The 11,577-nt window shown below is 42.4% G+C and overlaps 1 protein-coding gene across 2 annotated transcripts in view; it reads left to right on the forward strand.

The window, feature by feature from the left end:
• Positions 1-587, forward strand: part of LOC103902879 (myosin heavy chain, skeletal muscle, adult) — a 220,772-nt gene extending 220,185 nt beyond the window's left edge. For both annotated transcript variants that reach the window (XM_019473315.1, XM_019473314.1), the window contains exons 39-40: positions 342-345; positions 435-587. In XM_019473315.1, coding sequence (XP_019328860.1) covers positions 342-345; positions 435-587 — 157 coding nt within the window. The remainder of the gene's footprint in view (positions 1-341; positions 346-434) is intronic.
• Positions 588-11,577: the final 10,990 nt, after the last annotated feature.

Here is an 11,577-nt window from a genome sequence, read left to right on the forward strand (position 1 = left end):
ACCAGGCTGCCCAGGGAAGTGGTTGAGTCCCCATCCCTGGAGGTGTTTAAAAGACGTGTAGATGAGGCACTTAGGGACATGGTTTAGTGGGCATGGTGGGGTGGGGGGGCATGGTGGTGTTGGGTTGACGGTTGGACTCGATGATCTTAGAGGTCTTTTCCAACCTCAATGATTCTATGATTCTATGATTCTATTCAGGACTTTGCCATGAACTCTGCCTAGACCATGCTGTGTGTAATGTGGCCATGGCATTTTTGACATTCCAATGTTCTTTTCTCTTCTAGCACGCTTAACACCCTGAGCAGCTTCTTACCTTGGTTTTGAACCTGCCCTGCTTGCCCAGCTGTGGCATTTAAATTTTTGTTTGCCCAGTTTTCAGATATTAAATGTCCACACACTGCCTGTTGTTTTCACAACTCCCTCTCCCCGCACAGGTGGAGCTGTCCAATGTCAACCTCTCCAAATTCCGCAAGATCCAGCACGAGCTGGAGGAAGCTGAGGAGCGGGGTGGCATTGCAGAGTCACAGGTCAACAAGCTCCAAGCAAAGAGCCGGGAGTTTCATAAGAAGATAGAAGAGGAGGAATGAGGATCCCAAGGCTAAAAAGTGACCTGAGGCATGCATAAAATGTAAATCTCTGTATTGCTTTCTTCTATAATTATCATTTATGTCTAAGTAATAAAGACAGTAGAGACCTTTGCGTATGAACAGTGATTAGCATGCTTTATTTATTTATTCTAGCATTCATTACTTTTGGAGTACATGTACACAGTTCATGTTCACATTTAAAAGTATATTAAACAGCGATAAATTTTTACATTTACATTTTTAAAAATGCCTGAGTAATAATAACAATTACATGGATTTGCTATTCATCTTGCAATGAGAAGTATGCATTTCTTTGGTAGACTAAGACTACATTCTTTCAAGTTATTTTGAGAATTCTTAAGAAAAAAAAAAAAGGAAAAGAGATTCCTGCAGTATTTTTTTAAAAAATTATATATTATTTTTATTAATTGAAAAATGTTGCTTATTTGGTTAGGTTTAACAGTGTGAGAAATTCAAATTTCTACTTTGATTCAGGAGACTGAAGTTCACTCCAAGCGTTTACAAGCAGTCAAACCAACGTGGTGAGATAGTGTCATGAAGAGATATCCTCACTCTCTTTCTCTGAAGCTGTTTTGTTTCATACATGGCACATAATGATAGCCAGTTCACAGATGGGGCAGGTGACAAGAATCTACAGTTAAAAGACTATGGAAAAAAGATTAGCTAAGGCTGCAGACTCCTGGGCACAGGTAAAACCGAGTATTTTATGGACAACTGAAAAATAATTGAACATACATTAAGACAGATAAAGATGATGGAGTGTTTTCTTTTTTTCATTATAGATACTATATAATGTAAAGAAGTAATGTCATAGATAAAAAGAACAAGTTTAAGTGAAAATCACTTTCAAGAATGATAACAGTTTCTACTGAGATATTAGTATGGTATCAGGAAAGTCTGCTACGCTTGCCAGAGATTGGTATTTGAATACAAATAGGTATTTCTATATCACTGTTGCAGTTTAACCTGGCAGGCAGCTAAACACCACACAGCCGTTCAACCACTCCCCCAGTGGGATGGGGGAGAGAATCAGGGAAAAAAAAAAAAAAAAAGTAAAATTCATGGGTTGAGATAAAGACAGTTTAATAGGACAGAAAAGGAAGGGAGTTCCCGAGCAGTGGTCACCACCCCCCGGCCAACTCCCCCCAGTTTATGTACTGAGTATAACGTCACATGGTATGGAATATCCCTTTGGCCAGTTTGGGTCAGCTGTCCTGGCTGTGCCCCCTCCCAGCTTCTCACTGACAGGGCATGGGAAGCTGAAAAGTCCTTGACTAGTGTAAGCACTGCTCAGCAACAACTGAAACATCAGTGTGTTATCAACATTATTCTCATCCTAAATCCAAAACACAGCACTGTGCCAGCTACTAGCAAGAAAATTAACTCTATCCCTGCCGAAACCAGGACAATCATAAAAAAGAGAAATCATTCTGGAAATTCTGTTTTCATGTTGACTTCCCTCATGCAGACTGAAGATCAAACACGATTGTGGGGTTTTGTATTTCTCCAGCAAGATGTTTGTGAAACAAGAGGAGGTCACAATCTACCACTGATTTTGCTAAGTAGTAGTATCAGAAGCAAATATTTAAGTGCAAATTAATCCTCTCATAAGTGATAATGGTTTGATTCAGTTTAAAAGAAAGGATACACAGAGTTTACTTAAATCACCTTTTTAGACAGTAAGGAATTTTTTTAACATAAAAATTGATGGACATAAAAGTTTAGAATGTAAGAGGTGCAGCAACTATCAACAGTGGATCAAGATCTTTCACTTCTGTTGATGTACTTATATTTAAAAACTGCCTTCTATAGAAATCAAACATTGTTTCATAATGAAATACATGTTCTGGGTGAGATTCACCTGTCATATTCTGACGCAGAGTAGACACCTATCGAAGAGTTTATCTCATCTCACTGCTTCATTTCACTATTCCCTGCATGCATGCTTGCTGTAGGGAGACCTGCAAAGAATCTCTGTGAAAAGCAAACATGCTCTTCAGCGTTTTCTATATTCTCCACATACTGACATGCACAGAAAATTTGTCTGTGCCTGGACATCAAGAGGGATGAAAGAGTATTTGCCTCCCCTGGAGGAGCAGGACCAAGTGAAGGAAGTCCTGTATTAGAAGAAGGAGTCCCTGAAGAAAGATGCCCTGTGGAAATGAGAGGAAGATAGAACAGGTCTTCCCTGACAGGTCAAGCCCAGCCAGCCAGCATTGCATGCAGCAGCCCTGGGAGAAGATGGACTGTTAGTTACAGAATACTGCTTTCCTCATCTGGCAGTAAAGGAGAGAGATCAGTCACGCACCCGTGCTAATCTTTACAGGTCTAAATCTTGGGAAGGGCCCTATGGTCAAGAACACGACAAAAGATACCCCTCAACAAGATCCCCAAATACATTGACAATCCCCAAATACAATGACATGAGGAAATGGAATGAAGCTGCATCAGGGGAAGTTCAGATTGGACATAAGAGAAGGTTCTTCACTGAGAGGGTGATTGATCACTGGAACAGGGTCCCCAGGGAAGTGGTCACGGCACCAAGCCTGTCAGAGTTCAAGGTGTGTCTGGATGACGCTCTTATTCACATGGTTTAGTTTTAGGTAGTCCTGCAAGGAGCAGGGATTTGGACTCAATGATCCTGATCGGTCCCTTCCAACTTCAGATACTCTATGATTCTATGATTGACAATGTTGTGCACCTCATGGTTGAGGAATTGCACTGGTCATCTTCAGGAACCTCACTGACCCAAAATCTGATGGTAAAGACAGGGTAAAGACAGCCCAGTTGGGGTACTGAAGAATATGATAAAAGGGAGAAGTAAGCTGGAAGATGACCAGAGACAACACTGGCAGATTTCTGTATTGCAACAGGAACTTTCTAAGGTGGCAAAAAATCTCTCTCCTCCTAGCTAAGAACATGCCCTTACCCCTCTTTCCCTATGTGCATGCCCTCTTGCTCCATGACCAGTTCTCAACACAGGCCAAGTCCCAGCCAGCTTCACATATATTCCTAAGCAATTCCAGCCAAAGTTCAAGGAATCTCATGCAAAGGTCTAAGAAAAACAATCCTTTCTTCAAGCTATTACATCATAGTAATGTCCTGTAATGTTGGACAGTAAAGTTGGACAGAAGTACAACTGGATGGTCAGCTTACTGGGAAAACTGAGTGAGGACTATCAAATATACACAGTACGTATCTCACATGTGGTAGTGTACATGTACCACCAAAGCAGGGAAAAGGTGCTCAGTGGAGAACTGTCTTGTGCTGTTCAATTGTGAGAGGCAATCACCATGGCTTGTCATCCAAAAATTGTAAAGTAAATCAGACAATCATCATGGCGATATGTTTTGGCAGTCAGCGATGCTGTCAGGAGAATGTGTCAGAGGAGGAAAGTACCGAGGGGGATTCCTGGGAACACTTCTGTTCTCTGAATTGTCTCTACAAGCAGAATAGTCACTAAAGCGATCCTTGCTCAGGCTAGTCTCCTAAAAGTCTCCTGCTCTCACAAACCAATATCTTTGCTCTGAAATATCCTGTGTTGTCCAGAATGTAGGGGACCAGCAGAGACTGGATTCTCTGAAGGAGAATATAAGGGACATTGTGACCATGGCTGGAGGCTCTTTCTACCACGCACTATGTGGAAACACAGCAGAGCCAGGCTGGATAAAGGAGTGATACTTGCCACAGCCTCTGGGTTCAGACTCCTTTCACCACAGAGAAGGCTCCCTGTGTAAATAAGGGACAGAAACCACAGGGTGATTTTCCTCAAGCCCCTCATTTGTTTTTCACACTGCATTGCCATTTATTTCACAAGCTCCTTAGAGGACTGAAGGGTGTCCTAGAATTGGTGGGCATTTGATTTAGCCATCACAGTATATTTACTCTATTAAATATTAATTATTTATTTAGTTGAAGATGTCCCTGCCCCCGGCAGGGGGGTTGGACTAGATGACCTTTAGAGGTCCATTCCAATCCAAGCTATTCTATGATTCTATGATTCTATTCATAATTTGAGTCAAGCCCTCCCTTACTTTTCTAGGAGTCTTTACTCTCTCTTTCTGTACAGGGAAAGTCTATTGCAGAGCCATCCAAGAATAGGCCTAGGAAACTGGTTTTACCAGTGTAAACAGTGGTTTTACCAGTGTCCAGATCCATAGTAAAGGTATAGCTGCCTCCTCATAGAAGAGGAGTGACATGGCAGTGACTATTGCTGTTGATCATTCACTTCTAGATGAATATGCCAGCCAAGCAAGCTGGTCCTCTCTGTCAGATGCAGTGCCCTTGTCTTATCACGCAGGTCCACCACTATCTTCCTGCCTACACAACAAGCTCCAGGGCAGGGAAGCCTCCAGTCTGGGCAGTTGCTTAAAAAGTTTATTCTGTTCCCTGAATGATTAAGGCAAAGCCTTGACACCAGATGGAAGGAGTCTATGCTTGTTACCACAACTTGACAGCTAAGGCCAGCACTGTGGCCAGACGTGTCATGCTGTGAGAAATGTTAGGCTTCCAGCCATCCACAAGAAATCAGGCAGCGAGAAGGGGATGATGCATTCATTACCCTCATAACAGGTAGAGGAGGCTGCTGCACTCTGCCAAGATCCTCTATGAGCAAAATGAGCTGACCCTTTACTGAGCCCACGGGCCCACCTCAAACCTTGGGACTAGTGGCTCTGCCTGTCCTACTTAGGTCCACCAACTCTCCTGCCTTCTCTCTCCCCTCCTCTCCTCACCCCTTCCACTCACCTTTCTCTGTCCACAGGCTAATTCTCTTGCCTGTTTATTGTCATTCTCAACATACTGGGCCTGTTTATTTTCCTAAGAACAGGTTATTAGCCCAAAACATAATATTTTGCATTAAGATGAACTAGACATTCAACATTCACATGTTGATTGCAAATGTAACATAAGATAAAGTACAGCATTGATTGTGTAAGGTGTCTAACTACTAATCACACTTTACAGATGGTAAGTAAATTAGATGGTTTGGGAATACATTCAATGTGTCTAAGGGCTCTGGTAAATTACATGTGAAGCTGTATAGGGACTCCTGTTTCTGCTAAAGAAATTTGTTTTTGCCAAGCTACAGAGAAAGAGTGTGATATTGACTTGTTCGGTATTTTTGGCATATGTGACAAGCTTTAGCAACTACTTCAAACTTGCTGTTTATTAAAGGAAGTGCTAAACATCTTTGATCATCCCACCAGAATTGTCAATCCCTAGCTGACCTTCATGTGTCCTTTTTGGATATCTTTTCTAATCCTCCAGCCAGCCTTCAAATGCTAAGGGTTCTTAATAAAATATGTAAATAACATTTGGGCAGCAGAAGACAGCTGGAGTCAGGAAGGGACACTACTCCGTCCATTTTAGAAATGGAAGTTCAGGATCCACCACAGGTGAGCATCTTTGGTGTTTTTAGTGCCCCCTTGAACCCTTCAGGTTATTGTGGCACCCTTTGTACGAGCAGCACCTGTTTTCCCTGTGACACTGGTAATGCTAAACACAACCCAACTGCAGTGAGAAGAAGCATCACCCATCGCAAGATGTGTAAGTGTACTAACATATGCCCTGGTATTCTAAGGGTTCATCAGAGACCTCCATTAATACATCACAGTTTTTGGTACCAGCCACATTTCAGAAAGGGTGGCAGGAGGTGAACAAACTGTTCTGCTAATGCACTTACTTGTTTGGCTATGCACCAGGAGAGAGATCATTTTTATTTCGCCCTGTAGCTGCTCACCTACATCCAGCTCCTCTACCACAAAAGCAGGGCATAGGAGGAGAGCAGTGGGAGGCAGGCAGCTGATGGTCGAGCACAGCAGGAGAGACCGGGAAGCCTCCATCAGTGCATCACGCCACCCTCTCCTGTGGGGCAATGGCCACCTCCCTGGTTGGCTTTTGAGGACAGGGGCCCTGCCAGGGGAAGTGTGCAGGGAAGTAGGCCAGTGAATGCCAGCTACGAGCTGGTTTTAAAACCCCTTTCAGTGGTCTATTCATCTCTCTGGGAATTTCAGTAGTTCCCTTTCTCTTTACACTGTTTTTTCAACCCTGGTCACCCCGTGCTCTGCCCCTGATGCCTCACACCCAGCGCCTGCCTGAGCTCTGGTCTGGTCTCCTTGCCCATGGCACAGCCTGCCGCAGGCCTGGGCAGGCCGAGGGCCCCACCAGCCACCTCAGGGCCCCACCAATGTCAGGCCTGTCCTTGTGGCAGTGCTGCACGGCAGCGTGGACGCTGGTTACACTGCTGGAGCCCCACAGACCATCCACAATGCAACCCCTGCCTCTGGGGTCTTCTGCTTAGACGTGGTGCCCGTCCAGGTTGGCTGCAACCTCTGCATTGGGGCAGTAGGATGAGGGAGGGGAGCATGGGGTGAGCCTGTCAGAGGTAGGGGATGAAGAAAAATATTGTGGTATGACGCTTGTTTAGTCCTTTCTTCTACCAGTCAGAAATGACATTGCCTATGTAGTACTGGTGATGGTAGATAGGAAAGTATCAGTGACATCAATAGACACCCAGACATTCTGGAGCATGCCTAAAATGGGAAATAATTTATTTTGTCCTCTATACACATTTATTCTTTTTTTCTGGAATGTATCATACATAAGCTAGTCTTCATGCCCCTTCAGTTTGTAGTAGTTTGTTTAGTGAATGCTCAGCAGCGATCAGTTGCAATTGCTCTCTGGCTGACATTTATCAGGGATTACAATTCATCATTGTTGACTTCTTGGAAATCTGCATTGTTAGCCCAAACTGAACATGGTATAAAGGTAAAGCATGAACTAGTTATAATACAAAGGAGAAATTTTTATTGGCATAGTTTTTGCCATTATGCTCAATAAGCAAAACTTGTCCTTTATAAGTGCCTCAAACATTTTCCTTTTGAAGAAGCCACCACCTTTCAACAGGTCTGAGAGCTGGCTGAAGAGGCTGCTCAGGGCTCCCATTTCACTGCAGCCTTTCTAGAAGGATTTATAGGTTCCTCTGTGCTCAGACAGCTGCTGCTTCCCCTTTCTCAAGCAGCAGTGCAGCAATTTTAGCTTCAGTAACTGTTGCCAGTGTGGACACCCTCAGAATGAATAAAGGGGCAAAATGAGCAGGAATTGGCCACAAGGAGAGAAATTTCAGTGACGGATAGATGGGAAGTACTAGGTTTGGGTTTGTTACATGTGTGGGTGAGATTCAGTTCCAAACTCAAATATCTACATTTAGTCACCTTCATGCCTAAATGAGTATGTTGGTGAGCGAGCTGAATGTCTAAACTCCCATTGTAGACACTACTATTAGAGTCAAGCAAATGTTTCAGTCCACTCTAAGGTAGGCAACCACACTAGGACAACTAAATCATTCTCCAGACTCCATTAGCTCAAGCTCCATCAATGATAACGGGATCTCAGACTCCTAGCTCACAGGTATGAGAGCATGTCTGCATATAGTCTGTTGTGAAGGGTGGTTGTTGATGGAAGACTTGAGCAAATGGGGAGTGAATGTATACAGTAGGAGGACTATACTTGTGCAGGTAGTAGGGAGGGAGTTGCAGTGGATTTGGTAGAGAAGGGGAGGCCCTGCGAGAATATTATAGCTGGCAAAAAAATGCTAAAATGCATTTTGTGAAAGGCTGTGAAAACTTGTGGCTGTTTTTGTTCTGCTTGATTGAAACAAAACCGTTGTATTAAAGCACAAGATTTCCTGACATTTTGGAGGAGGAAAAAAATGCATTTTTTTATGAGCTGCCACAATTATTTTTTTTATTTTTACTTTTTTTTTTACTACCAAAAGTAGCAAAATAAATTATATACAATCCCTCAGACACACATGCACACACATGCACACACACACACACTTTTTTCTTGACCTCCAGCTTTTACTTGTCTGTATTTTTTTGAAGTTTTTCCAATTCAGAAAGTCACAGTTCCATTTTTCTTTGACAGTTACAGAGTTTTTCCAAATTAAGAAAACTTTGCTTTTAAAATGACAAAAAGGAAAAACCAAAAGCAAGAATACATACGGATAGAAAAACAATAGTCACATTGTATTCTGTTATATTGACTGGCAACATAAATGCAAACAAGAGCAAGGGAAAAATATAAGCGAAAACAGACCAAGAAAAATGTTACAGGTTGTGGACATTTTCAATTTCAATGTAATTTTGAAAAATACTTTGAAAAATTATTTCTCATAAGTCCTTTTGAGTCTTCAAAAAGTTATGGATTATTCTTTTTCTATTTGAAAATATCTTGCAAATAAAGGCTTTTAGCCAGCTGTCAGCTTTATGCCAGTATTACATATGACTGTGGGAAAACCATGAGTTTTTCTTTTTTTTGTAGCCAATTTTAATCCAGGTCAAAACCGCATGCACCAGTAAAATAAGGCAACGTACAGAGTCATTGAAATACCTGAAATTCACAGTGAATTCCAGTTCTCAGACAATGTAATTGCATTAAAGACATGAAAGAGGTGCTGTTTTATACTCAGGTGAGGATCTAGCTGTAAGGGTTAAACCATAGGCCTGAGTCTTATTCTTCAGTGTGAATTTACTCCAAATGTGAAGCTGACCTCTGCCGATTTCCTCCCCACCCCCAGGATTACAGTGCCATCACAGAGACACAGTCAGCTGAGAGAAGAGGAGGAAGGAATTTCCTCACTTTCTTATCCAGACCTCTGAGTAGGTGATGCTAAGAGGGAGTGGAGCACAACAGGTGCTGTAAGTTGGGAGGCAGTACGCTATGGGATCAGGTGAAGCTGCTGACATGTGATTCAGTTCAGATTGCCGTGTTTGTCACAGGAACTGTAATTTGGAAAATGAAGACCAACACATGAAAAAAAACCCAAAACAAATCAAGATCTGTTGCATGGGGATGAAATTTTTTCTCAATAAAGTGAAAGGTTCCACTGTGCTCTTCACACTCCCCTCCTTGTGCTGTTGCAGAACATGTGTAACCCCCTCCCTAATCTGGGTGGGGAACAATAGATAGCACATATAATCATCACATATAATCAGCACAATAGATAGGCTTTTTTCACATACTAGTATGGGGTTCAGCTCCTTCCAACATTAACTGCCTTACTTCCAAACTAGCATAGGACATGACAGTTTCTCTTCTAGAGAATGTAAATTTATTAATCCTTCCCTCCATCTAGCACACTTATCCTGCAAAAGTAGTGCTGAAAGACTCCCCTTTGTTGAGACAGCACCTATTTCTCCTGCTTCCAGTAGGATACATGTCTTAAGTTCAGTACAACGGTTCCATAGTCCTGTTTATATGATCTTTGAAAACATTCAGCCCCAGAAACAAGAGTTGGATTTCTATGCCTTTCCTCTGGCATCTCACTCGGTGACCTCAGCCTTAGAGGCTTCTATGTTCAACTCTAGACTTGACTTGTTTTGCCCTTTTATTGGTCCTTGTGTCTATGGTGACTTGCTGTTATCCCCTTGGAATCACAGCCCTATTTACTTCCTCTTCCTTAATCACAGATCATTCCTTATCAATACCTTCAGCCTCACCCTTCCCCCCTTCTCTTGCTTTGTCTCTGGTCCATTTTACTACTTGGTCGTTCGTATCATCCCTTGATTCTCACTCCTGCAACTTCTGTTCCTATTCAGATGCTTCCTCCTGCATTGGGATTTCCTTCCTTTAGCAATGGCCCTACATCTCAGTAGGACTTGTCATGTTTTTCCACATTGCAGACTCAGAGCATTTGCAGCATGCAGGAGCCTGTGCCTTCACCTCTCCATCCCTACATGTTTCCTATTACAATACACTGGCTCTTAATCTTCACTTTCTCTGCTCAAGTCAGCATCCGATGGATTACAGTACCAACGAAGCCACTTTCATCTCCTTTAGCACACCCTCCTGCTTCCCCCCCTTCCCAGGCCCTCTTCTCAAATTACTTATAGGAGATTGATTCACAGACCTGTTATGTCTAATTATATCCATTCACTTCTAATATGAATGGCAATTCTGCTAGGAGTTAAGATTGCCAAAAATGTTTTGACCTAAGAAAGAGGAGGTGGTGGCTACGTATGCAGATCAGACCCTATAAAAGTACCCTGGGATCAGTCTGTCTTGTCCTTCCTCAGAAATCTCTAAGGTAAGAGTGTCGGAGGCTTTGGACTGGGGAGGTGGGGGATGAAGGGAAACTGGCCCTGCATTCCACAAGCACCAGTGCATTCCTACAGACGCTCACATTCATTCAATGGGGGACTGCCAGTGTCAGCTGGGATTTTCAGTCTGCTTTCAAGGCATCCATATGTTTTCTGTCTGGATTTTCTCTGGAATTCTGTGCAGCAGTAAGAAGGAAGTTGCTAATTCTGTTTTACAGTACTGACCAGCTTCCAGTCAGCAAGCCATTCATCTTGTCTCACAAAAGGTAAGATCTTGATTTATTCACTCTTTAGGGACAGATAGAGATGCTCTAAGGTAGAACTTCTATGCAGGTGTGCTGGCAATCCCTCTGTTCCTTATATTTATGTCCAATGTATAAATACAGTACGAGACTTGGGCTGGATTGCCGATATCTTTGCCACAAGATTCTTGAAGACAGTGGTCTTAAAAGTACTGATCACTGCTGCATTGCCTACATTCTCCCCAGGATCCTGCTATAGAGAGCAGTTTCCTACATTAACAAACATTAGGTCCTAAGCTTAGGAGAAACTGTCCTAAGGAGAAAAACCTGATCAGGAAGTAATTTCCAATTACTTGTCCATAAATTAAATATATTCTTGAAGCAAACAATTATCTTCTTTTTTTTTTACATTTACCTCAAACATCAAGGGTCACTGGCACTAGCTGTGAAGCAACACAAAAAGACATACGTATTTGAATAGTGTTAATATTTTCTTTTTTCACAGGGAAACTTGGCGAATGGGGTTAGAATGTTGTGTATCAAAACATCAAGGCGTTAAAAGAAAGCATTTCAGTCTGAGCTTCCTTATAAGCTTGCTTGTGCCTATGAAAATATTGCACAATT

The sequence above is a fragment of the Aptenodytes forsteri genome, unplaced genomic scaffold (assembly GCF_000699145.1).
Source record: "Aptenodytes forsteri isolate BGI_AS27 unplaced genomic scaffold, ASM69914v1 Scaffold311, whole genome shotgun sequence".
In the NCBI taxonomy this organism is placed as follows: Eukaryota; Metazoa; Chordata; class Aves; order Sphenisciformes; family Spheniscidae; genus Aptenodytes; species Aptenodytes forsteri.